The sequence below is a fragment of the Drosophila arizonae genome, chromosome 4 (assembly GCF_054131065.1).
Source record: "Drosophila arizonae isolate 15081-1271.41 chromosome 4, UAZ_ARI_1.0, whole genome shotgun sequence".
In the NCBI taxonomy this organism is placed as follows: Eukaryota; Metazoa; Arthropoda; class Insecta; order Diptera; family Drosophilidae; genus Drosophila; species Drosophila arizonae.
The window spans coordinates 12,330,537-12,356,138 of record NC_142924.1 but is presented as its reverse complement, the minus strand read 5'-3'; the positions used below and the strand labels follow the sequence as shown (position 1 = coordinate 12,356,138).

General features: G+C 46.0%; 3 protein-coding genes across 5 annotated transcripts in view; 2 read left to right on the top strand and 1 right to left on the bottom strand.

Annotated features, from left to right (window-relative positions):
* Positions 1-13,469, top strand: part of Mrtf (Myocardin-related transcription factor) — a 43,309-nt gene extending 29,840 nt beyond the window's left edge. Inside the window, exons 2-5 of the mRNA XM_018005959.2 lie at positions 1,112-1,936; positions 2,009-2,149; positions 6,343-6,408; positions 6,984-13,469. Coding sequence (XP_017861448.2) covers positions 1,112-1,936; positions 2,009-2,149; positions 6,343-6,408; positions 6,984-11,401 — 5,450 coding nt within the window. The 3' untranslated portion in view covers positions 11,402-13,469. The remainder of the gene's footprint in view (positions 1-1,111; positions 1,937-2,008; positions 2,150-6,342; positions 6,409-6,983) is intronic.
* A 1,222-nt stretch (positions 13,470-14,691) lies between these two features.
* Positions 14,692-18,167, bottom strand: LOC108612907 (nardilysin). Its single transcript, XM_018005968.2, has one exon. It carries the CDS (start codon positions 18,029-18,031, stop codon positions 14,783-14,785), a length of 3,249 nt encoding a protein of 1,082 aa, XP_017861457.1. The 5' UTR covers positions 18,032-18,167; the 3' UTR covers positions 14,692-14,782.
* A 5,249-nt stretch (positions 18,168-23,416) lies between these two features.
* Positions 23,417-25,602, top strand: part of Fife (regulating synaptic membrane exocytosis protein fife) — a 56,431-nt gene continuing 54,245 nt past the window's right edge. For all 3 annotated transcript variants that reach the window (XM_089467735.1, XM_089467733.1, XM_089467734.1), the window contains exon 1: positions 23,417-23,952. The gene's annotated coding sequence lies outside the window, so the exon portion shown is untranslated. The remainder of the gene's footprint in view (positions 23,953-25,602) is intronic.

Genomic DNA, 25,602 nt, shown 5'->3' with positions numbered 1-25,602 from the left:
TTTGTTTTGCTCTGTTGCAGCTGCTTGCCGTGGCGCCCCACATTAATTAACAATAAATGTGGCAAGCGAATTATACAGAAATTTGGAATTAACTGCGCAACAAACAAGCTCGAGCAGCAGCTGCTGGCTGTCTAAATATAGCTCCATTCAATAGCAGAAGAGCAGAGTAAATAAAAACCTTTCACTATTAATAGAACTAACTGAAACGAGCAATTGCCAAAAATAACAGAAGCAAAGAAGAGGAGCTCAGCCAAAATGGTACGTTTGACAAGTGCATGTCAGTCCAATGCGCAGCTCGTTGGCAAAGGGTAGATGAAAAAGGTATTTTTTCATCTGTTTGCGACGTTTCTATTTGCGGACAGAGCTAAAAATGTTGACAAACTGTTGCATAACTTGGGGCGCGTCTGGGAATGTCGCGCCCGCCTGATGCAATAACGGTCAGTGCCAAAAATTTCAGCGCACTTACAGCTATTACAATTACTTGACACACAGACGCACACACGCACACCCAAGCAGTTTATTAAATATGTTACATTGAAGAACAATTATTGACAGATGCGTAAATAAACACAAGGCAAGAAAAGCATTAACAGAAGCTAAACGAGAAGAGAAATTGCAAAGAAAAGCAGAGAGAGAAAATAAAAAAATAATGACAAGAAAATGAAAAAAAAAAAAAAAGAGAAAAGAACAACCAAGTACGCGCGTTGCTAAGTTTTCACTGCGAGGGGGCGGTGCTGGGTGCAGGGGTGGCTGGGCGTATTCGCACTAAGTAGGTTACTTGGCAGCGCTTAGCACAAATAACTAGCACACGGGCAGCTGCGTCATTGGCTTTGCCGCCAAAGGGTGAACATTAAAATAAATAAGTGCGCAACAGTGCGGCTAAATAAATAAATAAATAAATATATTTTAAATATATAACTAGATATATGTATTTATATATTTATCTGTCTGTAAGAATTGACTTGTTCGATAGTTGCGTGGGTCCGTTGATAAATAACATTAAGATAGCTACAATAATAATGCCAAGCTCTAAATTGAATATTAAGTATACGCAGCGTATGTTATGTAAACAAATAAATTAATATCTCTATTTTGTTCGTGTTTTTTACAGAGTCTACGCACAGCGTGGACGGCGGCCCTGCATCGTGGCGTTTAACGCTCGATCAGGATCTAATTGATACGCTCAAAGGCAACTTTCCCAGTTGGTTTCAAAGCCCATCAGGCGCCACAGCAGCAGTAGCAGCAGCAGCAGCCGCAGGAACAGCAAACAAGCCACAAATACCACAGAATCAACAGCAGCAGCAGAAGCTGGTGGCCAACAGCAACATACCCATAAGCATCGATACCAAATCAGCCAACGGCAGCAACAATACACTCCAACAGCAGCAGCAGCAGCAGCAGTCGCAGCAGCAACAGCAATCGACTATACTAAGCAGCTGTTCATCATCAGCCTCGCCCGCCTCATCCATAAGCTCAAACTGTTCCAAGAAATCCAACAGCAGCTGCAGCAGCAGCAGCATCAGTAGCGTGAGCAGCTGCAGCAGCAACAGTTCCAACTGCAGCTCCAAGTCGGTTAGCGCAGCGACGGCACAACGTTTGCTCAACAAGTCGACGTCGACGTCGCCCAATAAGAGCCTGACACGCACACTCAAGGCCACACAAAAGACGCACAATAGTAGCCCCAAGGTTGGCCAACTGGTCAAGTCCGCCTCGCTGCATAGTCTGAGCAGCGGCAGCGGCAGCAGCGTCAGTGGCAGTGGCAGCGGCGGCTCATCGCTGCTGGCCACCATCTCGTCATCGCCGCTGGCCACCGTCGAGCTCATCTCGAGCGGCGCCTGCAACGGCCTGCTGGCCACACGGCTCAGCGGCAAGGCCTTGGAGCATACCTTTCAGGATATAATATTCCTGCACGACGCCTACGACGATATGTCGGAAGGTATATATAAATATAAAAACCTATGATCTGATTAATTAGTATGCCTAACAATTGTTTATTCGCTCACCACAGGTGAACAGCGTCTGGAGGCGACGTTTCTGGGCAGCAGCGATGATGGCAACAATTCCGATTGCTATGATGCACGACAATCACCACCAAAGGCCATTGTCGACTCTAGTCCGTTACAGCCGGCCATGGATAAGAATAAAGAATGTGAGTAAAGCACTAGAGACATTAACTAACCTAGAAGCAATGCCTAAGCCACAATAACCCCTTACCTAACTTCACGCCTTTCAAAATTCAACTTAGTCTCTCTTCAGTCTTGGCCCTTAGTTAGCTTGTTTCACTCTCGTTTCGTGTTTACATATTTGGTGCAAACGCCCACGTTTTGGCCAACTTGCGGCTGTTTGACATTTGTCAGCTTGTTTTGTTTTATTATATTTCGCTTTTCTTAGTCATACATTGTCGACGCTGACCAACAGAGGCTGCCTCATCACTAACAGCCGCAGCAGCAGCAGCAGCATCATCTCTTGCTCATTATCGACTTGGAGGCGAAAGTCTTAATGAAGCTGTCAGTGCGCCGCAGGCACTTAAGGCGTGCACATGCTGTGCCACGCCCATCAGCCAATGCGCCCACTGCAACAGAACAGAAAGACTCATTCATGGCCCGAACCAGGCATACAGAAAATTGTCAACAGTTTTCCACATTTTTTTTTTTTTTTTGCTTTTTTCTTTTATTTGGCCTACATATTTGCTTGGCATTTTGAGTGAAGAGAAATAATCTTATTCGTTTTGAATGGCCTGAATATGTGCATATGTATGTGTAAATCTATATTTGATGGTATATCTCTCCCTCTCTGTGTGTGTAAGAGTCTCGCATAGCCGCTAATAGTTTTGACAGCTCTTGTCGCCTGCGCTTGGCTGGCATTTTGACATTTTTGTCGGTGTTTAGTGGCTGCCAAAATGGCAGCCCCAACCCCTAGCGAAAAGTTCACAACACCCTGACCCTGACAAAAGGCGCCAATTATTTGCATGCATTTCGCAATGCAATGTGCTTATCACACTCTCCCTCCCTTCTCTCTCTCTCTCTCTCTCTCTCGCTGTTAGCTTTTTATTTAGCTTTTTGGCAATATTAATAGTCATATAAACTGCCAAAACCAATGGCCAGCCCAAATTTCCGGCAGGCAGGCACACACACACACTCGCACACATACCCAAAAACCGTTATCTAACAAATAAACATGAACTGCATATTAGCGTTAAGCAAAAAAAAAAAAATAAATAAAATAAAATAAAAAAAATGCCAAACAGCAATGGCTGCTGCTGCTGCTGTTGCCCCACTGTAAACATTTTGCAATTTGCAGCTAAAATTTATTATAAACAGATGGCGGCCAGGCGCAGGCGGCGAAGGCGCTGCAAAAATGTTTTGACAAATAAACACGCTGCACGCGACTTTCAAGCGCTTGGCCCAAGGGGTTGGGAAGCGGAAGCGGGAGCGGGAGCGGGGCGAGGCTGTGGACGAGATGAGGGCGCGAGGTAGCCATGTTAAGCGAGTGGCTGTGGCTGTAAATTCTGTAAATGCTGCAGGCAAACGCCAAGGCGGAAATAACAGTCGCCGCAACGGCAACGGCATGTAAAATGCCACAGCACAGTGGTTCAAGGTGCTGCGGCAAATATTTGTGCATATGAGCTGTTTATGAAATTTGGCAAGCGAAACATGATTTCCGTAACTAAATAGCAGAATACTCAGATTTAAATAAATTCTAGTAATAGTATTTTCGCATGTTCGGGTCTGCGGTTACGATAGGAAGGCGCCCTCGTCAAGCTTAATAGCTATTAAATAATATATATTTGTTCTTTATATTTAGACAACGTATTTCGTATAGTCGGCCCACTGTGCTGGCTGTGCTGTTAACGTTTTGGTTTACTTGGCCGCCGCCTGCTCATTGATTTGGCCCACGCTGATGGCGTCTTGGCTAAGGCGCTGCCGCTGATCACGTAATCGATTTTATAATACCAAATACATGTATTTATCGTACAGATATATACATATATATTGTATATATGTGCCTATATATATATTTATGTATGTGCGGTCAGCCAGCTGTTGCCGCACTCATCGCGCTCTCGGGGAACTTTTTTGCTTTGTTTACCTGACCTTCGTCCGTGGAACTGGGCCTCCATGCAGAAGGGCAAGCAAAATCACCCACCCACCCCCACAACAACAGCATCAATAATAACAAGAAGAAGAAGCAGCAGCAACAGCAATAGCAGCAACAATATTAAGAACGATTTGGCTACGTCTACACTTTTATTGCTAACGCATAAAAACTTTTATGTGTTTAATTTGGAATTTTGTTATTGTTTTTATCAATCGCGTGTGTAGGTGTAAAATCGACACGTAAACAGAGCAGCCGCAGCTGAGGCAGCAGCAGAGCAGCGCTCATTTAGAAATTGAGATGATGCTGACGAAGAAGAAGAAGAAGTAGGAGATGAAACGGCCATAACAAGAGGAAGATGAAAAACCCAAGAATAAATTGCTAGCGTAATTAATTTGGCAGACGGCGCAATCGTTGGCTTCGTCACCAAAATTGAATTTAGCCGTGTAACACGGCTCAAATATTTGCCATAATGAAAAGAACAACGAGATATAACAGCAGCAGGAAGAAAGCAAAGCAGTGCGAGCGAGATAGCAAGTGATTGCTTTCTCGCCATCTTTTTTTTTTTTTTTTTTTTTTTGTTCACTTCAATCATAAAAATCGGGCGACCGTTTGGCCAACAGCTGCCAGCGCCCTCCCGCGAGACAATTACGCGCCTTGGCAGCTCCTCGGTTTCGCAGCTCGCCAATATATGTTTGTTCTTCTTCTTCTTCTTCGTCTTGTATTTTTTTTTCATTCTTTTAATTTTTATGATGATTTTCCAAGAGCCTAAATTACTATAATAACGTCATCGTCAGCATCTCACTTTGATGTCGTTGGCGTCGTCACTTATGCGACTTTGTTGTGGCGTCAAGTGTTGCCCCGGCTGGCTGCCGTCTGCCCTCGGCCTCAGCAGAGACATCTTTTCATGTTGGCAAATAAATACGTGCATATGACTAACCGCGTTAACCCGATGCCCCAAAAATCTGTAGTAAATGAAATAAAGTCTGCAGTGCATTTGGCATTTCATGCGGTTGGCCTTGACGGCAAGGCTGCAACCACAGCAGCAGGGGCGGCAACCACCAAACCACCCCAGCCAGCAGGCCACACACAGTCCGGTGCCCCGCTGTAGCCATAAGATTTGTGTTTTCATTTCATTTGTGGTTTTTGGCTTTGTGCAGGCTCCAGTCCACAGACTTAATGTGAATGAATTCGCTTTAATTACAAGACTTTTGTGCATTTTTCCCGCTAATGTCAACAGCGCATTCAATGTCAACAATTCGCATGCTCCGCATGCGTATTCTGAATGTATTTGGAAATCATTTTCAATTCTGTTTACTCAACATATATTGAAATATTCGGTGGCTGGCGCTGTAAGCTAGGGTATCTGCCGTTTAGCATGAACTCAATCAAAGCAATTTCAATGGATTTGTCCTTGTGGCGTCTGTTCTCTTTTGGCTGGCCCCCCCGTTGCGTGGCCATTGTTGTGTGGCTGTGCTGTTATCGCAGCTCAGATTTTGGCGACTGACTTTGTGTCAACTTAATTGACATCAATCTGTCATTTAGTAGCAGTTGCCACATAATCATATTATTACGCATACGCCCCATGGCGCCCGGACTGAGCATGTGGGCTGGCAGCGTCGCTCTCGACGCCCGGCTTAAATATTTAATTTTTGAGGGCGCCAACTTTACACTCTCCTTGGTGTTAAGCAGAACAACAACAACAACAACAACAACAAAAAGAAAAAGTTTACAGAACAACAGCAACAGCAGCAGCAACAAAGGCAAACCGCACATAAAGATATTAAAACTTTTGCTTCTCGTTTTTCTGGTCTTTTTTCTTCGTTAGCTTTGCAGTAATAATTTGTTGTTGTTGCTGTCTTTTTTTTTATGCCTCGTTGTTTTCCACTTGCAGCTGCTTTTTTCTCTCTTCTCGGTTTCCGTGTGCTGCTGGGCTCGACATTTATTGCTTTGGGTTGTCAAGAAATACGAAAACCCGCTGAAAACTTTGGCGTTCGCATTTTGGCCAGCTGTTTAGAGCATTTTTTATGGGCTATGTTTTTGTTTTGATCTGTGCAGGCGGAATGCCGCTTCCCTCACTTTGGCTAGCCAAACTCTCTAATTTATGGGCATTGAAATTTTGTGGTGTTTGATTTGTAGCCGCAACTTGTTGAACTGTCATTGTGTTCGCTGTGTGCTAATGTATAATGATTGTATTATTATATTTTATATATTATATTATATCATATGATTTCTCTCTACTTGCAGCGCTCAAAGTGAAGCTGATGGTGCGACGGCCGCACTCGCAACTTGTCGAACAGGGCATTATACCATGTAAGTGAACCACGCTGCGTCTACTTGTCGCACGACTAAGACAAATCTGACTTTGGCCTAGCCAAATCGATAAATAGTATTGAAGAGACGCCACAGAGAGCACACATTAGAGCCACTTATGTGCTTCAGCGCCGCAGCCTGCCAGATGTAAAAGGCCGGCAAAAGGATATGCAAATGTGTGCGCATATTCAATGGGCTCCTTATCAAATTTATGCGCGACGCCACAAAAACTTGAGCGAACGCAAACGGAAGAAAGTCGAAAAGAATCAACAAAATACGCGAATTTACAAACCAATTCAATGCGCCCAGCGCAGCGCTGAGTAGCGGAAAGTGAATTTGAATTTGAATTTAAATGACAAATTTTCGACATAGCCAACAAAATAAATAAGTCAAATAAAAGAGAAAAATAAATGAAATAATAATAATCTTAAGCTGCCTCCCAGGCGTCGCTTCAATAAACAATTTCAATTTCTTTATTCTAGAAAGTTTTGCTGAAACTAGAGCAAAGTTTTTGATTTTTTAGTATTTTAACTGAAATCTCTCTTTCTCTCTCTCTCTCTCCCTCTCACTCGCAGCGCTCAAAACCTCGCCCGCCATCCACGAACAATGCAAGCAACTGGAGCGCGCCAAGACCAGCGATTTGCTGAAGGCCAAAATCCAACAGCGGCCAAATCGCGAAGATCTCGAGAGACTGCATATACTGGAGGAGGACGAGTGCCACATCGATCCGAGTCTGGCGGAGAAGCAGCGCATGCTGAAGAAGGCCCGCCTGGCGGATCAGCTCAACTCGCAGATACAGCATCGGCCGGGTCCCTTGGAGCTCATCAAGAAGAACATACTGCATACGGAGAAGCCCATCGAGAAGATTGTCAAGGAGGGCTTGGTGCCGTTCAAGGCAACCAGTGAGGGTCTGCTGACGCGTCCACAGCATCCGCACAGCTATGTCACCTTCGAGGAGGACTCGCAGAGCTCCGAGAGCGACACGCGGCAGACGCCGCCGCGGCTCGACGAGCTGATGCCGGCGGCTACGGCAGCTAGCAGCAGTGGTGCAGTGGTGCCCGCCGAGCCGCTCACATCGGCGCCCAAGGATATGCTACAGGCTGCAGCCGCCTCAGCGGGCATTGTGACGGTGGCGCTGACCACGCCCACTTCGACGCCCAGCAGCAACGGCGGCCAGTTGGTGCTTAGCGTAATGCCCTCCATCCAGTTGCTCAATACGACAGATTGTCACATGGGCGGTGCTGGTACTGGTGGCGGCGCCCATATCGTTAGTGTACCGCCCCCACCACCACCGCCCATGCCTGTTGGCGGTGCCATCAAGGTGAAGCAGGAGACGGCCAATCTGTTCGAGGAGCTGTGCCAGAGCGTGGTCGGGCCAACAGCCAGTCCGGCTAGCAGTCACATGCTGCCCATGCTCGCTTCACCCTGCTCCTTGGGCTCCAGCACGTCCACGCTGAGTCCGCTATCTTCCATTGCATCGCCGCCGCCGACGCGACTGCAGCTGCAGCCGTTGTGCATGAAGTCGTATGCGCCCGGCAAGGAGAAGAATCGCAAGAAGTCCAAGTCGAAGCCGGTGTCCAAGGCGCGCACCATCAAATTCCACGAGTATAAGGGACCACCCAGCGCCGCCGGCCAGGCCCAGGATCAAGAGCAGTCGGATCAGACGACTTCCTACCAGCTGCTCCTGGAGCAGCAGAATTATTTGCTCAAGTTTCTGGAGAGCCTCAATAAGAACCAATCCATACTGCCCGCAGCCAGCGCCGCCACAGCCACCGCCAACAGCTCCGTCAGCACCACAGCCAACAGCATCACAGTGACCACCAAGACAGTGCCTGCGCTGGCCACATCCATCACAACAGCTGCCGCACCGGCGCCCCTGACGTTGCCCAACACCATTTCCATCACCAGCACCACGGGCAATGCGCCGCTGAAATTCGGGGATGCTTCGATGCTAACGGCACCGTCATCAGCTGCCCCTACGCCCGCACCACCAACTCTGTCGCTGATCGCCACACAGCAGCAAACGGCAGCAGCTGCGGCAGCAACGGTTGCCCCGGCCACCATGCAGCAGCAGCAGCAACATCCGCCGCCGTTGCCTTCGCCTGCGCTCTCCGTGAGCTCCTCCATACCGCCCAGTCCGGCCAATAGCTGTGCGGAGTCCAGCAGCTCCATCACAGACCTGACGCGTCTGGAGAAAATGAAGGTCTCCGACCTGAAGCAGCATCTGAAGCGACGCAATTTGCCCGTCTCGGGGCCCAAGCCGCAGCTGATTGAGCGCTTAAAGCCCTACCTGCCCCTGGAGCCCATCGAGTGCTGCACGCCAGCCAGCACGCCAGCAGCTGCCACAGAGGTCATCACCATTAGCGATGCGATGGATACCAGCAATTGTGGTGTTGGCGACGTGCAGGCGCCGCCAGTGGCAATGCTGGTGGCCGAGTCGCCCGCCAGCGCCATGGAGCACGAGCACATGGATGTCGTGCAGCAGCTGGACAGCAATCACGCGTTGACGCTGCAAACGATTCTGCCGCCCCAGCCCCAAACGGCCACCATCATTCAGAACGACGAGCTGCTACGTCGGCAGCAGCGCAAAATCGACGAGTTGCAGCGGCAGCTGCAGCGCTCCCAGCAGGAGCTGCAGCAAATACGGCGCATGCACCAACATCAAACGGTCACCGCGCAGGTGGTGAACTCGATGCCCTCGCAGCAGATTACGCTGATAGCCACCACGGGCAATGGGCCGCAGCAGACGCTGACGGTGCTGCCGCACCTGGAGAAGACGATACCGGCCAAGGTGACCGTGAAGCCGGCAGCAACGGTAACGCCACCTGGCAAGCTGAACGGTGTGCACGGCAGCAACAGCAGCGGTCAAGCCAAGAAACCCGCCAACATCAGCGGCATTCAGGCCAACGGCAATGGGCAGCAGCAGCAGCAGCAGCAACCGGCGCCCATTAGTCAGAAAATGGTGGTCAAGCAGCAGCTGGAGGCGAAGATACAAAAGCAAAAGGCGGCCGCTGCTGCAGCAGCACTGCAGCAACAACAGCAACAACAGCAGCAACAGCAGCAACAACAGCAGCAGCAACAGATGCGTTTGCTTACGCAAAAGACACAAACTGTACTCATTCCATCCAACAACAATAACAACACCACAAATAGCGCATCCAAGCTGCCAGCCACGCCCACAAAACAGTCGAACGCCGTTGCTGCTGCGTCTGCTGCCGCCAACACATCCACAATAATGCTCGCGAAGCCAGTTACGACAGCAACAGCTGCCGCAGCGCATCCCAACAACTTGGGTCTCGTTTGGAACGAAGGCAATCAGACCATATTCCTGCTGGGGCTCAACGATCAGCAGATGACGGCGCACACGCTGGGCAACATAAGTCTCACAGCGACAACAACAACAACAGCTGCACCGCAGCAACAACCAGCAGCAGGAGCAGCAGCAGCAGCATCACCTGCCACAAAGAAGCTGCTCAATGGGCATCAGCGCACAAATTCGTTGCCCAGCATTGTGTTTCCCATTGATTCGAAGCAAATCATTTCGCCACAGCAGCTGCAACAACTACAACTGCAGCAGCAGCAGCAGCAGCAGCAACAGCAACATTTTCAGTCTGGCCAACAACAGATCATACAGCTGGACATAAAGCCAACCACAGCGCCGCCACCACAGTACGAGGAGGCTACAAAGCAACTGGCGGCCAGCAAAGCAGCCGCTGCCATGGGCAGTAGCATGCCGCTAATGAAGATCAAAGAGGAGCCGGCTGCATCGCCTGCGCCTCCACCGGCAACAGCAACAGCAGCAGCAGCAGCAGCAGCAACTCCAGCAATTGGCAAATGCCAAATGCAGCGCAAGCCATCGGGCATCAAATCTGAGCAGGTCAGCGATGTGCTGGACATACTAATCAAGCAAGGTGAGCTGCCAGAGAGCGCCGCGCTGGAGCCCATAACGCCGCTGACGCCGTTGCCCGAGCTGGCAATGTTCAACGGCGTGACGCCGAGGACTGCGGCTGGCGGCGCCAGCATTGTGCCGCTGGTGCCCAAATTGGAGGCGCCACCCACGCCACAATCGCTGCCCAGCCTGGACATGGCCATGGACACCAACGACAATCACATCAGCTATGCGTCCAACAATCAGCAGGCGAACAACACTCATGGTTACATTGAAAACATTGATATGGCCTCGCCGCTGCAGCCCGATGCCTCGGCCATCGATGCGGAGAGCGTGGCCAAGACCCTGGACATATTCCTGGAGCAGCATCATGCCACGCCGCCGCCCAGCACGCCGCCCAAGTGCAGCAGCAACAGCGGCAGTGGCTGCGCCAGCGAGAAGCCCAATAGTCCGGATGCCAAGCTCAATCACTTTGACGAGTACGAGCTGCTGGAGCTGATGTCGCAGCAGCTGGAAATGGACATTGGGGACGACTCGAACAACTTTTGTGCCGGCAAGAACGGCGGCGGCGGCAACAATTTGCGACGCGATCTCAATCCCAGTCTGCAGCCCAGCATCAACGAGCTGCTCGAAGCCAGCAGTCCGGACAGCGTGCTCTTGAATAACAATCACGGCGGCGATGTGGACTTCGATGCGGACAGCTTTGTGGCACAGCTCAGTCAGCATGTGGCCGCCAGTGCCGGCAGCAACAGCAACAGCCACAGCCATAGCCACACCAACAGCAACAGCAACAACAATAGCAACACTTCGGTGGCCGTGGAGTGCGGCGGCCCCACAAATGGCCACTACAGCAGCACCCCGATGGACGTTTGCGACGACTTCGAGAACACACTGAACTCCATAATGCAGGCGGTGACCCAGCCCCAGGCAGCTGGACACGTCGACTACGCTGCGACGGCAACGGGCATGGCCAACGGCATGGGCAATGCCATGGACAGCGGTGGTGGTGCAGTGGATGCATTCAATGCCAGCGGCGACATTTTTGACTTGTTCAACATTGACGATTACAAAATGAGCTGGGCGGCGGGTGATTTTACCGTATAATAAAAGGCACACAAACACACATAAGCACTCACATACATACACACACACATTGAAATGGGCCCATAATTTGGACAATCCGGTTGCTTTGCCCATCAAAACGATCCTTATGCAATACACGCTATCCATACACGTGTGGCTCACTGTTCTCAACACAATTCCTGCAAATTCGTTTCGAAAAATACGCTAAAGTAAAAAACAACTCTAAAAAGAAATCCTATTTACTTTCTAAATGCATTTAAAACATTTGAAATTGCAAAACTTTACTATTTCCAATATATAAAAGAACATGAAAATAAAAACAAAAACGAAAAAAAAAACACATACACAACTAAAGCCAAAATTGCCGGGAGAGTTAGTCCAAAAAACACTCCACTATATTTCTGAACCCTTTCCTATAAGCAGCAGCAACAAAAAAAAAAAAACACTAAGCTATATAATAAAGCAGCCAAAATGTGTTTGAAAACACATGAAACAAACTAAAAATATTTATACATTAAAAAACATAAGAAAAAATGTTGTAAAGCTCGATAAAAAAATGTACATGTTTCTAATTAAGGTCATTCCAATTTGAAAATATCGCGAGTGAAATCTAACTGAAAGTCTACCAGAGAGAAAGAGAGCACGAGAGAGCGAGCGAGAGAAGTGAGTTAGGAGAGCATGAATGAGATGATTTACGGATGATTATGATAGTAATGATGATTGATGATTGATGATTGACATTGTTCAGCAATGAGATTTGATTCAGTAGAGCAGGTGAAACGCAAAAAAAGAAAAAATAACCGACAAATGTTTTGTCAATGCTAAAGAAAAACAAAACGGAAAACAATTAAAACACATTCAAGAATTTTGTTTTAAGTTCTATTTAAAATGAAATTAAACAAAAATATAATTATAAAAGAATCATAGAAACTAATTTAATTACATCAAATTAAAATTATTGTAAACTATTTGAAAAGTATTTCCTACAAGGAAAGAAAAAGCCTTTAAAGTAGTCGAAAAAGAAAAATGAAACTAAATTAAATTAAATCAATTAAAATAATTCATTTAATGCCAATTATTTAAGCGCAATGAGCTAATTATTTTTCAAGGAAAGAGTAAATTCCGTTACTTAAAATAAATTTTAATAACAATTTCTTTAAAGCGGCACGTACTTTAAACCAGATTCTAACTTGTTAACTGAAAACTTAAATAAATGGAAAATCTAAATTTGTAACGGTTTACGAATAAGCAATTTTAGTTAAATACATTTTGTTTAAGTGTAAGTGAAAATTGAGAGCATGCTTAGCATTCGGACATATTTATAGTGTTTTACACACTCGCAAATAGAAATAAAGAACGTAAATGCAAATCAAATTGAAATTTGAATAAAACTGAACAATTGACATATTTCAACAATTGACAAAGAGGAAAACTAAACTAAAAATGCAAAATATAAAATATCAAAAAACAAAATACAACAATAATAATATTAAACTTAATATATACGCCTATACATACATACACATATAAATATATATATTTTTATATAAGTAAATTACTTGATATACTTTATTTAATTGTAGCCCTAAGTCCAGCGGCGATAAGCAAAATCAACATCAGCATCAGCAACGATTCAATTAACACTCGTTTACATTTGCAATAATCCATTTAGATATTCATGAAATTGCAACTGATTGACAGTGCGTCGATAATTCAATTTCATGCTTAACATAAAAACACATTATCATCAATGCGCTTGAAAAAATGTTTCCATTATTATCAATTCATTAATTAATTTAATTTAAAACCACAAAAAAGTAAAAAAAAAAAAAAGAGTTTGCTAAAAGTTTACTTATTGTTAGGCGCCTGATAGGCGCACAGAATTTAATTATTATCAATAACTAAATTTATTGTTTTTTTAATGCTTAATTCAATTACATAATATATATAAATTGATATACATATATATATAAATATATCTACTTTAATGTTGGCTTAAACATTTTATGTGTTGCGTTTAAAATTTAATTTAAATACAATACAAAAACAAATCAATAAAATGCAGTGCATCAATTCTATGACTTCATAATAGCTGTGTCTGTTCTTTTTTTTTTTTCAACGGCAAGAAAAGAAACACAGAACTTATATTATTAAATATAACAAGTGATATACATATACTTATATATATATACATACATACATACATATAACTGTGCAAGAAATTATTGCGTAAATAAAAACTTTATTCATTTTTCCAAAGTGCATTTCGTGAACTCAATGCGTTGTAAGCTTCCAGCTAACAGCTAACAGCTTCCAGGTGCTGTCGAGTAAGTTAAGAGCAGTCCGAACTAAGTTCTAAAGTTGCGCACCATTAAAGTCAACAGTGCGTGTAGAACATTAAAATCTGAATCAATGGCAGAATAATGCGCTCCCATAATGACTTGATGGCAAAGCCAGCCGCAAGCAGCGGCAATAATAATAATAATGGCTACAAAACAAGGCTTATCATTAGCCCAGACCGGAGCGGCCATTGCCTGATTGGTGGGCGGCACATTTTGGGTTGGGCGTAGCTGGCAAACTGGCAAGCCGGCTAACTGGCATTCACAGATGTTGTATTTAGTTTATTTTCGGATGCGAAGCGAAATAAGCTAACAATATGACGCAAAATTGCAACAGCAGAGCAGCAACAATGGCGAACAATTTGGGCGGCTGCCAAGCAGCTCAAAGCCAACATAGAGCAAGACAGATGTATAAATACATATATACATATAAATATATGTATGTATATACATATATAGTATACACTTGAGTGCGGAGAATGCCAGAGCACAATGTGCTTTTATAATGAGCCTCAGTGCTTAGCAACCCCAGGAGCAGTGGAATCCTTTTAAGCCAACGGCAATCAACTCATGCAAGCGGGATTGGAGCATTTCTATTGCCGTGTTTGAAATTCAACGCGAAACTAATTAGTTGGCAACTTTAAAGCAAACTGAAAGTATGAGCATTTTAATTAATCTACCAAAAATTCTACTTGTATTCTTCTTTTATCAATGCTGCCAAATGCACAAAAGTTTGCTTTATATAATTTATATTTTATTATGAAAGCATTGACACGCCCCATAATTATTAACGCCGAGCTGTCGAGCATTGCTGTTGCTGCTGCTGAGGCACAACAGCAGCCACAATACGTGCCAGCAACAGTTGCCACAGCAATGTGTCATGCCCCAGCCAGAGGTGGCGGACCAAATAAATTTATGCAGCCGACTTTAATTGGCAATGCAAAGTACAAATTGGATCTCCCATTTAAAATGTTTCTTTTTCATCTGTCCGTTTGTTTTATTAGCTACCTTCACCAGAACTAACATTTACACAGGGACATTACATTTATAAATTTCCGTTACACTACAATTTGTTGTACTTTGGATTACTACTTATGAATGGATATACGTGCAAGTCTCTTTTAAAAGCACTTATATCCGTAATGTGGGCAGGATTATCGCAGTCGCCAATGAACTCCAGGCGAATACGATCGCCGATCTGTTCGAAGAGCAGCTGCTCCTCGGATATGTTCCTCTGTACCTCATCGAGCAGCATAGCCAGCGAGCCGGGCCTTCGGCCCAGGCCGGTATTAGAAACCTGTCTGGCTGCAACAGCATCGGCTATGGACTGAGTCGTCGACACCCTGGACACGGAGGATGCACCAATCACTTGTACAGAGAGCTTACGCAAATCGTACTTGTCATAGTTCACTAGAAAGTCGAGCACATCTTTCTTCGTCAGGCCATTTAAGGTTTGTATTTGCATGTCGGTGCGATTAAAGAAATAGTCCATGCTGACTATTTCGCTCCAGTTGCGCATGACCTCATCGTCCAGGCTATAATCAGCCAGCTTTTTGCCATTGATCAACGTTGTGCGAACCTCTTCGAACTCCTCGTCTGTCAGCTGATCGATCAGGCGAGGCATGCCTGCACGGAACGCCTCCAGGCGCTCCTCCACGTGCTCAGCCTTGTGCTTGTTCTCTTGGGTGTTGATGTTCAGTATATAGGCCAGAATACCATAGCCAATGCGCTGGTACATGCCCAGGCTGTAGCCGAGCTGTTCCTTTGTGCGCAGTTGATTGAAGAAGGGCTCCTCGACGACCAGATCAACCAGATCCATCAGGCACTCCATTCGCAGGCTGCAGGGTCCAATTTGATAATAGTTGCTAACGATCGTATTGGGATCGTCCTCGTTTAGAGTCTTCACGCGTAAAAAGTGCTGGCCTAGCGGCAGCTGCACCAGCCGATTGTGCTGCTCCCCCAGATTCTCGATCTTTTCGCTGCGGAAGTTGGTGTGCACCTTCTTCATGATATCGCGCGCCTGCTCTTCGGTAAAGTTGCCTTGAATCAGGCCCTGCACGTACATTTTCTTGTAAAAGGTATCTTTGAAGTTCTGTACGTGATCCACGCTGATGTTCTCCAGCGCGTGGTACTTTTGCATCAGGTTGAAGCGCATGTGCTCCAAGACTGTGAGGCGCAGATCTAGATTTAGCGAGCGCCCCGTTATCAGGGCATTGAAAATCTGTCGCTTCTTCAGCTCCTTGAAGGACACCACTTGAGCGGGATCTATGGTCAGATTTTGCATGACATTCATTATGATCTCCAGCAGCAACGGCAGCTTCTGGTTGTAGCCACTGACCCGCAGCACCAGGCCCTTATCTGCCGTGTCCAGGCCATAGGTCAGGCCAGCGACCAGCGCCGGATACAACTGCTCGGCGATGCAGAACTCCACCAGATAGGTGTATAGCACGCCCGACATGTAGTCCTGCGGGCTCCTACGCATCAGGGGTGTTATGAGGTACAGGTTTATAAAACCGTCGGGAAGTAAAAACGTATCATCCTGTCGAAACCAAAGTTCACACAGAGCGTCCTTGATGAGCGCCTTAGGTCGTCGGGGCACGCGCGGTTTGCCTGCCTGTATCCATTGGATCGTAAAATCAGTTGTTATAAACTTATTCTGCTCGGGTATTTTAAGTTCCGGATGCGGCTTAGGATTTGTCCACATTTGCTGCCATTTGGCGGGCATATCGATGGTCGTGAAATGGGTTCCGAACCAGGGCTCCATCTGGACGTACGCCAGATTCTCGTACGGTATATGCGATGAGATCATAATGTTGAATCGAAACTCACTTAGATGCTGCTTTACCACTCCTATCGCCTGCTCATCGTATTCGAAAAATAGCTGCGTGCCGGTGAGCGCATCTTTGGCTGGCAGAAATCTGAGCGCCTCCACTATACCCTGCACGTTGTCCATGGAGGGTATTTCGATTTGAAACCGGAAGTTTGTGTCCGAGATTTGCTTCATCTCGGAATAGCTGGTGGCTAACGTGCTGCAGTCGTTAAGCAGGCGAATCCAGGCAAAGGTGGCAGCCAACACGTCATCCAGATGCTCGAATCCTTCGTCCGTCAAATAGATGGACACCGTGAACAGGGAATAAATCGAGTTGGTGTCGAAGCTTCCCCCACCGACGCCCGCTATTACGCTCATGCACCAGAGCCGGCGTCGCAGATAGGCGCACAGACTGCCGACACCTTCGTAGCCCAGCAGCTGGGAGAGGAACGAGTCCGGCTTGCATCTGTAGTATTGTCGCATGGGGGGCAGCACCCAGGTGATGTCCACCTTGCAAACATCCTCCACAGGCTGCACTAGCAGCACTTCCTTGAAAAACTTCTCCCGGAAGGCATTCCTGTAATTGAATTTGGAGAGATTCAGTGGCGGCTCTTCGCTCTGTGGTATGCCAGCACAGTGCCGCACAAGGAGTGCCTCCAGATCCTCCAGTGACATCTGTGCCTGCAGGCACACGGTCATACGATTGGCGCCGTAATGCTTGCGTCGAAATTCATGAAGTGTCCGATGCAAATGGTCATCGTCGACGTTCTCCTGCAGCGACTTGAGGTTGCCCCAGCTGAAGGTGCCATGCGGATAGCCGTCGGTGGCCATGGCCGCCAGAATCTGATCGCGCCGCACCTCGTCAATCATGTGGGTCTGCTCGAACTCCGACTGGAGCGCGGACCGCTCGCGTGCCATGGAATCGATGGACATGAGGGGCTCCTTCATCAGATGCATAAACATGTCCAGAGTCTTGTCCAGATGCTGATCCTCAACCTCAAAGTAATAGCACGTATCCTCATTCTCAGTGTGGGCATTGGTGAAGCCCCCACTCTTCGTCACAAACGAATCAAAGGCATTTTCGATCGGATACTTCTGCGACCCCATGAATATCATGTGCTCCAAGAAATGCGCCAATCCCTGGTACTGGCGTGGCTCGTAGAACGAGCCAGCACTCATCAGCACCGCACAGGCAGCCAGTTTGCCCTGGTACTGCTCCAGCGATGAGTCGGAGCTGCCAGCTCTCGAGGCTCCCGAGTGGGCCATGGTCGCCTGCGAAGCAGAAGCACTCATTTCGCCCGGACCGGGATCCGAAATGAGCATGGCGCGCACGCCATTCGATAGATTGACGGCACGATAGAGCTTGCGATCGCCCTCGGACTTGTCAGGAATATCCATAATAGAAACGTTTAGAGTTGCCACCTTGCGAGTTTTCCACTTTTGCCACTGTCTTAGTAAACGTCTAATGTCAAATCGATTCTTCAATGACATTCTTAGGCACATAGCACCCCTGTTAGGTATATGAATTTACCTTTGGCAGCCCACAAAGATGCAAACTGCCACATAGCCTAATAAATTATGAGCCACTTGACAGCAATTTCCATGCGAATTACTTTGACTTAATTATGATGTCAAATAAAGCATTAGAAGCTAGCATCTCAGCTTCTCAGCTTTCCAGCCTCCCAGCTCGCCCAAATCCCCATCGAACGATCTGGCTCAATAGCCACAGGCCTGCCGCTTTTTGGCGTGAAAATTCAATTAACTTTGCTGTAAACACACAAAAAGTAAAGCAACAAAAAAAGGGAAACAGAAGCTGCCACAAACAGAGCGCGATTTTGGCTGTGTTGCTCAGCCGTTGCCAAACTATTTGCATTGAATAATTTGCGAGCGACTCGAGTTGTCGCCAGTCTTAAGCGAGGTCTCGGTCCAAGGCTTAGGCTAAGGACACTTGTCCTGTCTGCCAAATTGTACTAATTAAGCTCTGTCTGCCTGGCGGCAGCTAAAATGCCAAATTAAAATTGTAATGAAGCGCTGTTTGTTGCTGCTTTGTCTATTACAAACAACACCTAGGCGAACGGGCTGGCAGGCGGATGGAAGTGGCAGGTGTGAGGTCTGAGGTGTGAGGGTGGGTATTACGCCGTTTAGTTAACAAAGCATTTTAGCATATTTCTGACTGGAGCTTGCATCAAAAGGATTTAATTGGCACTTAACTGAATTAGCAATTTCTCAAGCTGAATCCAGCTTAAACAAATTTATTCCATTTATCAAATTGATTTCCATTTCGTGTTATCTGCCAAAGCATTGACTAGCTGCAACAAGTTTAGCAATGCATCTAGTATACTATATAAAATATTTGGTAGAGTTTCCCCTGTTTTTTCCCGCTGTATACTTGTCCCTTAATTTTTCCTTTTTGGGAATAATAGCCGCCTTTAGCTTCATTAGCACATCTTCTGTTTTGGCATATATTTAATGTAATTGTTGGTCTGCTAACAAGGAGGGCCAACGAGGCTATGGGCAACCCCTGAACAGCTGCTCTTTTGGTTGAGTCTGCATTAATTGAATGTCATGGCAAATGCGAAATCAGCTTAATCCTTCAGCTGGCCCAGGCAAATGGCTCTGGCAATTGGCAGCCTTTTTGACCATTTTATGCGCTGCACTCGACGACGGCTTCAATTGCATTTGCCTTGGCTGACAGTTTAATAGAATTTTAATCCAATTTGATGACAGGCAATTAGCAATGAATACCGAATGCCAATGCAATCGAAATTTAGATCAATTTCTCTGAGGAAAAAACATATATATCGAGAGAGAAAGAGAGAGAGGGACTGAGAGAGATGTATTTGCTGGGTAAATAAGCGTGCCAACTGAAGCCTTGGAAATGGAGAAGGTTGCGCATAGAAAAAGTGGAGACACTGGCAAAGGGATGAAGTGCAATTGAAATAAACGCTGGCCCATCATAAATAGGGCGAGTGCCTCACTCGCTCAGCTTCCCACTAAGTCAATAAGCAGTTGAGCAGATATTTATGGCATCCATTAGATTTAAGCGCCTCTGGAGTTTTGTCAATACGGAATTGCGAACCACAATTTGTCAACATATCACGATTTATTGCAATCATATTCTCCATTAACTTAAATCAATAAAAAAGTAAATATTTTAGATAATATATTTGTGGTAGCAATTGAATACACGATGCTCAATCCCTCTATTTGTGCGCAAATCAGTTGCAGGCAGATCGATTGCAAATTCTCAATTTATTGCTGCATACTTTGGGGCGTGACTATTGAAAGTGTCGCATTGCGCTGAAATGACCGATTTGCTCGTTGCCTTTATGACTTTTCAAACTGACCAGATATTCACACAAACAAGCACACACACACATACACACACAGTTGCTTGTATATGTATGTGCATACATACACATAGGTAAATATTTGTGTACTTTGTTGCGCTCGGTTTGATTTTGTTTGTTCTAAGCTGCGAGTAGTAAAAACTTTTGCCACAGGACTCTCACGCGTGCCTCTGTATGTGGGCAAGAGAAAGACAGGGGAAAGGCAGAGCGAGAGAGGCAGAGGTAGAGAGCGAGAAAACGGGTGGCGTGTGTGTGTTGAATACTAAAAATATTTCGTGGTTAAACAAAAACATTTGCATGAAAATGTTTTACTTTTACTTTGAGTTTTTGGTTTGTTCGCCGTGAGGGGATCTGGTGGGCGTGGCAGCAGCTGGCTTACTGTTTGCATGTTGGTTATGGTTTTTGCTGGAACTGCTTGCATTGCTAATTGAAGCAGAAGTTGGCTTGAAACAACGCTCAACTCAAGTGGACTAATATTTCATTAGGCCTGGCCCTGAAAAGTAGGCAACGGTTTTTGTTAACAACAAACCTCTGGCTGTCATTGGGGCAGGGGCTATCGTTCGCCACAAACAGTGAGCGGCACAAACTTAATCTGAAAAAATCAATCTGCAATAAAAATGAAATTAAGAAAGGCCTCGCCAAAATGGCAGACAGGCCCAGACATGACCAAAGAAGCGAGCAAAGGAGATACATAAATGCGCCGAATGTACGAGAATGGCGGAAATGGCGAATGTGGAGAAGTGGCGTCTCGGAATATGGTTGAATGGACGCAGCGACCCTCAGGTATGCGCCTGGATTACGCGGCATTTGGTGCGAGTGGCGGGCATAAAGGCGCGAGCACTGCCGTAGCTGAGGCATCCAAAGGATATTCATAAATAAATATCTACAGGCATACAAATTGATAAGCTGACAGCCAGCGCTACAAAGCTTTGGGTCTTCACTGGGTCGCCGAGTACGGGCGAGGGTGCGGGTCCGGCTCCGGCTCTGGATCCGGCTCAGGCGTCTCGCTGTCTATCACGACCCAAAGGCAATCCCAACAACAACAACAACAACAACAATGGCTCAGCATCTTAATCGACACACGTTGCGTACCTTTTGCCATGTCCTTCAAACGGGAGCAGAGACAAACACACCCTCGCTGGCTACCTGTAAACATTGCGAACGCTATGTGAATTCGCTTTTGCAGCTTTCTAATGGCCGCTCGTCCTTCAACAGGCGCTGCTCCTTTCACACGCAACATTTCTTTTCTTTCTTCTTCGTTTTTTTATACACTGGCACATTTTTCTGCTGCCTCCTCACTTTTTCCTTTATTTTCTTTCTTTTTGTTTTTGTTGCTGCTTTCGTCCTTTCTTTGCGCCCATTCAATTTTATTGTGCGCTCTCAAATTGTTTTGGTATTGAGGCTTTAAGCACGCGACTGTTTGTAGGCCCAACTGCCAGCCTACGAGCCTTCCCGCCGGCCCGTCCACCCGCTGCGGCCCAGCCGACCGAGCCAACCAGCCAACCAACCAACCAGTCAGCCAGTCAACTGGCTTTCCCCTCCATTTCGTCGCTGTTGTTGTTGCCATTGTGTTTGCCTTGTGTGCGATGTTTCTTGTGCTTGTCGATGTTTTTGCAGGCTTCCAGCATATCCTGTTGCTTGCAAAAACGCAACCAGTTGAACATTTCCAGTCGCGCTCTCCGGGCTTCGGCTCTGCTCGGCCCTCGTCTCAGTCTCTCTCGCTCTCGTTCGCTCTCACTCCTACCGTCTCTTTTGCTCTTTCGCTCACGAACCGTCTGTTGCTGTTGGTAGCGCTTGGCACATGTTTAACGCGCAATTATTTTGGTCCTGTTGCGCTTTTTTCTGAGCTTGTGTGTGTGTGTGTGTGTGTGTTTTGGTCCCACTGTGTCCCTTAGTTTGTGTACGGAATGAACACAAAGCCAAGTGGAAGTTGTCAAACGCATTGCCCAGCCATTGAAATTGGCTAGTTAGAGAAATTAAAATGTAATTACAGCTTTTCAAAAGTTTGAGTAAATTGGAATGGAATACTTGAATCGTTTTTCGACTAACTTTTTTAAGTAAGAAATGAATTTTTTTCGATTCTTAAGTTAGATATAATTTTAATAAAGTTTTCTTGTTATTGAATCGAATTACAATATATAGAAAATAGAAATATATAGATTAAAATTGCATATTAAATATAAATTACATTTGAAATTAATATTAAATATTAATTTATATTTCTTTATTGTATTTTGGTTACGCTATTAGCCAAAGGCGCTGTTCACCTTGGCGTATACGCAACATATACAATATCCTCGCATGCAACAATTATGAAAAGAAAAAACTCTCCACACGCCGTGCTGCTCTGTGTAGACAAAGCGGAACGTGCAGAGCACGCGCACCTAACGCAAATGCGTGGGCAGCAGGAGGCGGGGCCCCAATGCATAGACATGGACGCGCTGCTGCATCCTGGGAAATCGCTTAGCTGTTGCTTTCGCGTTGCGACGCTGTTTGCAAGGTGGAAATTGATATTACTTTTTATACCCTGAACCCATTGAAAATGGGAAATCAGGGTATAATGGTTTTGTTGAAATGTATGTAACAGGCAGAAGGAGGCGTGGCAGACCCCACAAAGTATATATATTCTTGATCAGGGTGACGAGCTGAGTTGATTTGGCCCTGTCCGTCTGTCTGTCTGTCCGTCTGTCCGTCTGTCCGTCTGTCCGTCTGTCCGTATGTTTGAACGCGTCGATTTCCGAAGATATAAGAGCTAGAGACTTCAAATTTTTTGTAAAATGTTCGTAATTACAGCGCGGATATCGAGTTTATCATTAAAATTCGATAACTCATCTCGATCTTTTTTTATCGATGAAAACCCTTATCGAACCAGTTATAAAATTATATCTTCTACACCTTTATTGCTAGAGTCTCCAAATTTTTTATATATGCTTATATGCAATTTATACAATTTCGGTTTTTGTTAAAATATACCCCCCACCTCTAAATTCACCCCCTCACCCTCACTTTTGTAAAACGCGTATTTCAAATACTAGAGACTTGTGCTTTGGCAATTACATGCATATTCATGTTATAATCATAATCTGAAAGTTTCATGAAGATCGTACGTCCACAAAAAAAGTTATTAAACAATTAAGTTCTCATAGTAAGCGCACACTGCAGCCCATGCGTGTTTATGCGTGGGTGCTTGTGTGTGTATGTGTTTGTGTATGTGTGTGTATGTGTTTGTGTATGTGTGTGTGTTTCTTGTGTAAGCTGAAAGACGCGAAAAATTATTGAAATAGCTAGCACTCCAAGGGTTCAGGGGATCTCGTAGTCGAGCAGTCTCGACTAGAGCTTTCTTACTTGTTAATGCTGCGCCAGCTGGTCTTACGCCGAGACTGAGACGAGACGAGACGAGCCGAACGACACACATACACACACACACACATGCAAACACGGGGCAACTTTCCAATGGCACGAAGGTGCGTGGGAGAGCGCACGCCACTAAGAGAGGCCGAAGCGAAGCCGTCAGCAAAGCACTAGACTGGCTGTGGCCGCAGCAGCTGAGCGTCGTCACAGTTCGAGTTGAGCCGTTTCGTGAACAGCACACAAAACGCGGAAGCTGCCTCAGCACTCTGAAGCAGTCTGTCAAGCCAAGCAGCGTTTGAAGGCGCCGCGTTCTGCAATGCTTTCTAATACTCTAGCGTCAAGGTGTGTGGCGTGCCTGTGTGTGTGAGAGACGGTGAGCTAGCGTCGAAGTGTGCGTGCGACTGCGAACGCTCTATACATGCGTGTGTGTGTGCGTGTATGCGTGTGCGTGTGCGTGTATGTGCGTGTGGGCCTTTGACCAAACAAAAACCCAGCTACTAATAACAACGCACACCCAATACGAACAGCAACTTTCAAGTGCCAAGCCAGAAGTGTTGAAAATTATACTCCATTCTAAAATTGCTATCAAAGAGCCGCGCGTACAAACCCTCAAGTGCACAGAGTATAACATAGAGCATATATAGTATATGTACACAAATTGATACAAGAGATAACATGTTGGTAGACTCACTATAAGCCAGATCGAAAGTGGACTCAGAGCAGGTAAGACTCAGCTAGCCACAATTGTATTGACCATTTCTATGCTTCGCTCTCTGTTTGTGTTTCTTTTTTTTCGTGTTATGATTTATTTCGGTCTTGTCAGCAATTGTTGAGAACATAATAAAGAGTGCCTGTGAGCCAGTGCCGCCAACAAATAGTTTAATTTCCGGCGTGGTCGTCATCGGGCGCACGTCCGGTTTCAGTTTTTATTTCCGCCTGTGTCGCATGCGCTCGCCTTGGCTCACACATAAATCTATTTAATGTTCTAACTACGCGCATTCAATTCCATTTCAACTGACATAACTCATTTCGACGGCTCGACGGTTGGACGGTTCGACAGTTTGACTGTTTCGCGATCGACATGAAATATTTCGCATTGGCTATCGATTTTCTGACCAAATTCGCAAGGCGTATGTATTAGACAGGCTTAGAGTGGCTGCTGCTGCTGCTTCTGCTGCTGTTCCCCATTGGGCACCTACGCGCAGGGATTAGCAGAACAAAAGCCCCAAGCTGCTGGCCCAAACGCCTTCAAGGGCCGAATAAAACCAGCTAATGAAGCAAGAAATTGAAAACATTACCGAGGCGATTAATTATTGATACTTTGATGTTTGGCACCGCCTCGTCTGGCATTCTATGCTTTGTTAGATAATTAATTTATAATTAAGTTAGTAATTTGGCAGGCAACAGGCAACAGGCAACAGCGCCAGTCGACAGTCCACAATCCTTAGTCCTTAGTCCTCAGTCGACAGGCGGCAGCAGCTTAACTCAACTCGTCGATGGCACTTCAAAAATGTTGCCTTTGCCCCAAATTAATGGGCTTTAAGTTGTGTCCAACAGCTGTGCGGTCTTCGATTAAGACTTTCTGTACGTGACTAGCCTCGCACTTCGATGACAATCAGCGACGGGGTCTATGAGGCCTGGCAGCGGACAACATCAACGGCCAACGTCCCAAGCCCGTGGGTCCCCCAGAGTAACATTTAGTGTGGGCGTGAGAGGTGGGCGGTAGTGGCACTGAAACTGTCATTACTCTTGGCCAGCTAATCCCCCAGCGATTTGGTGCGCGTCTGCACCTGTCCGGGCCGAAAAGTCTGGGGCCAAAGTGTTTTTATGGATGCCATTTTAATTTAGATGCTTATCAATCCGTAATAAGCGTTTTGTGCTCACTCACATTCAGGTCAGCGACATTACAAAATATAATTATTAATGGTTATGAGCTAATTTAATTTGAGTGCCCGCTGTGCTGTGCCCACAGCGTAAAGTTATATTGCGGGGGACACATATTTCGAAAGCAATTCATTTGTGGCTGTTGCGCTTTGACATGGCGCGGCATAAACAACTCTATATATGTATATTTTTATAAAATATATATTTATTAAATTAACTTAGCTGTTTTTTTGGGAACGATTTGCATAAATTTCTGGCTCATTTTGTTGGCAATTTATATGCGGCAGCGAGTGACACGTGCGATTTAATTGAATGCAAATAAAATACGCCATAATACATAATATGACAAGCCGTAAGCCTGACAGCAACAGTTATACATGATGACAGCTCGCCCCATGCACAGTGAAAGAGAGAGAGAGAGAGTGAGAGGGAGAGCAAGCAGTGCCTGCCATAAGATATGTCACTAGCCTGACAGGCTGCCCATCTCCC

Excerpts from the sequence above, each read along its gene's own strand:
- LOC108612907 (XM_018005968.2), bottom strand. The coding sequence starts at position 18,031 with ATGTGCCTAAGAATGTCATTGAAGAATCGATTTGACATTAGACGTTTA.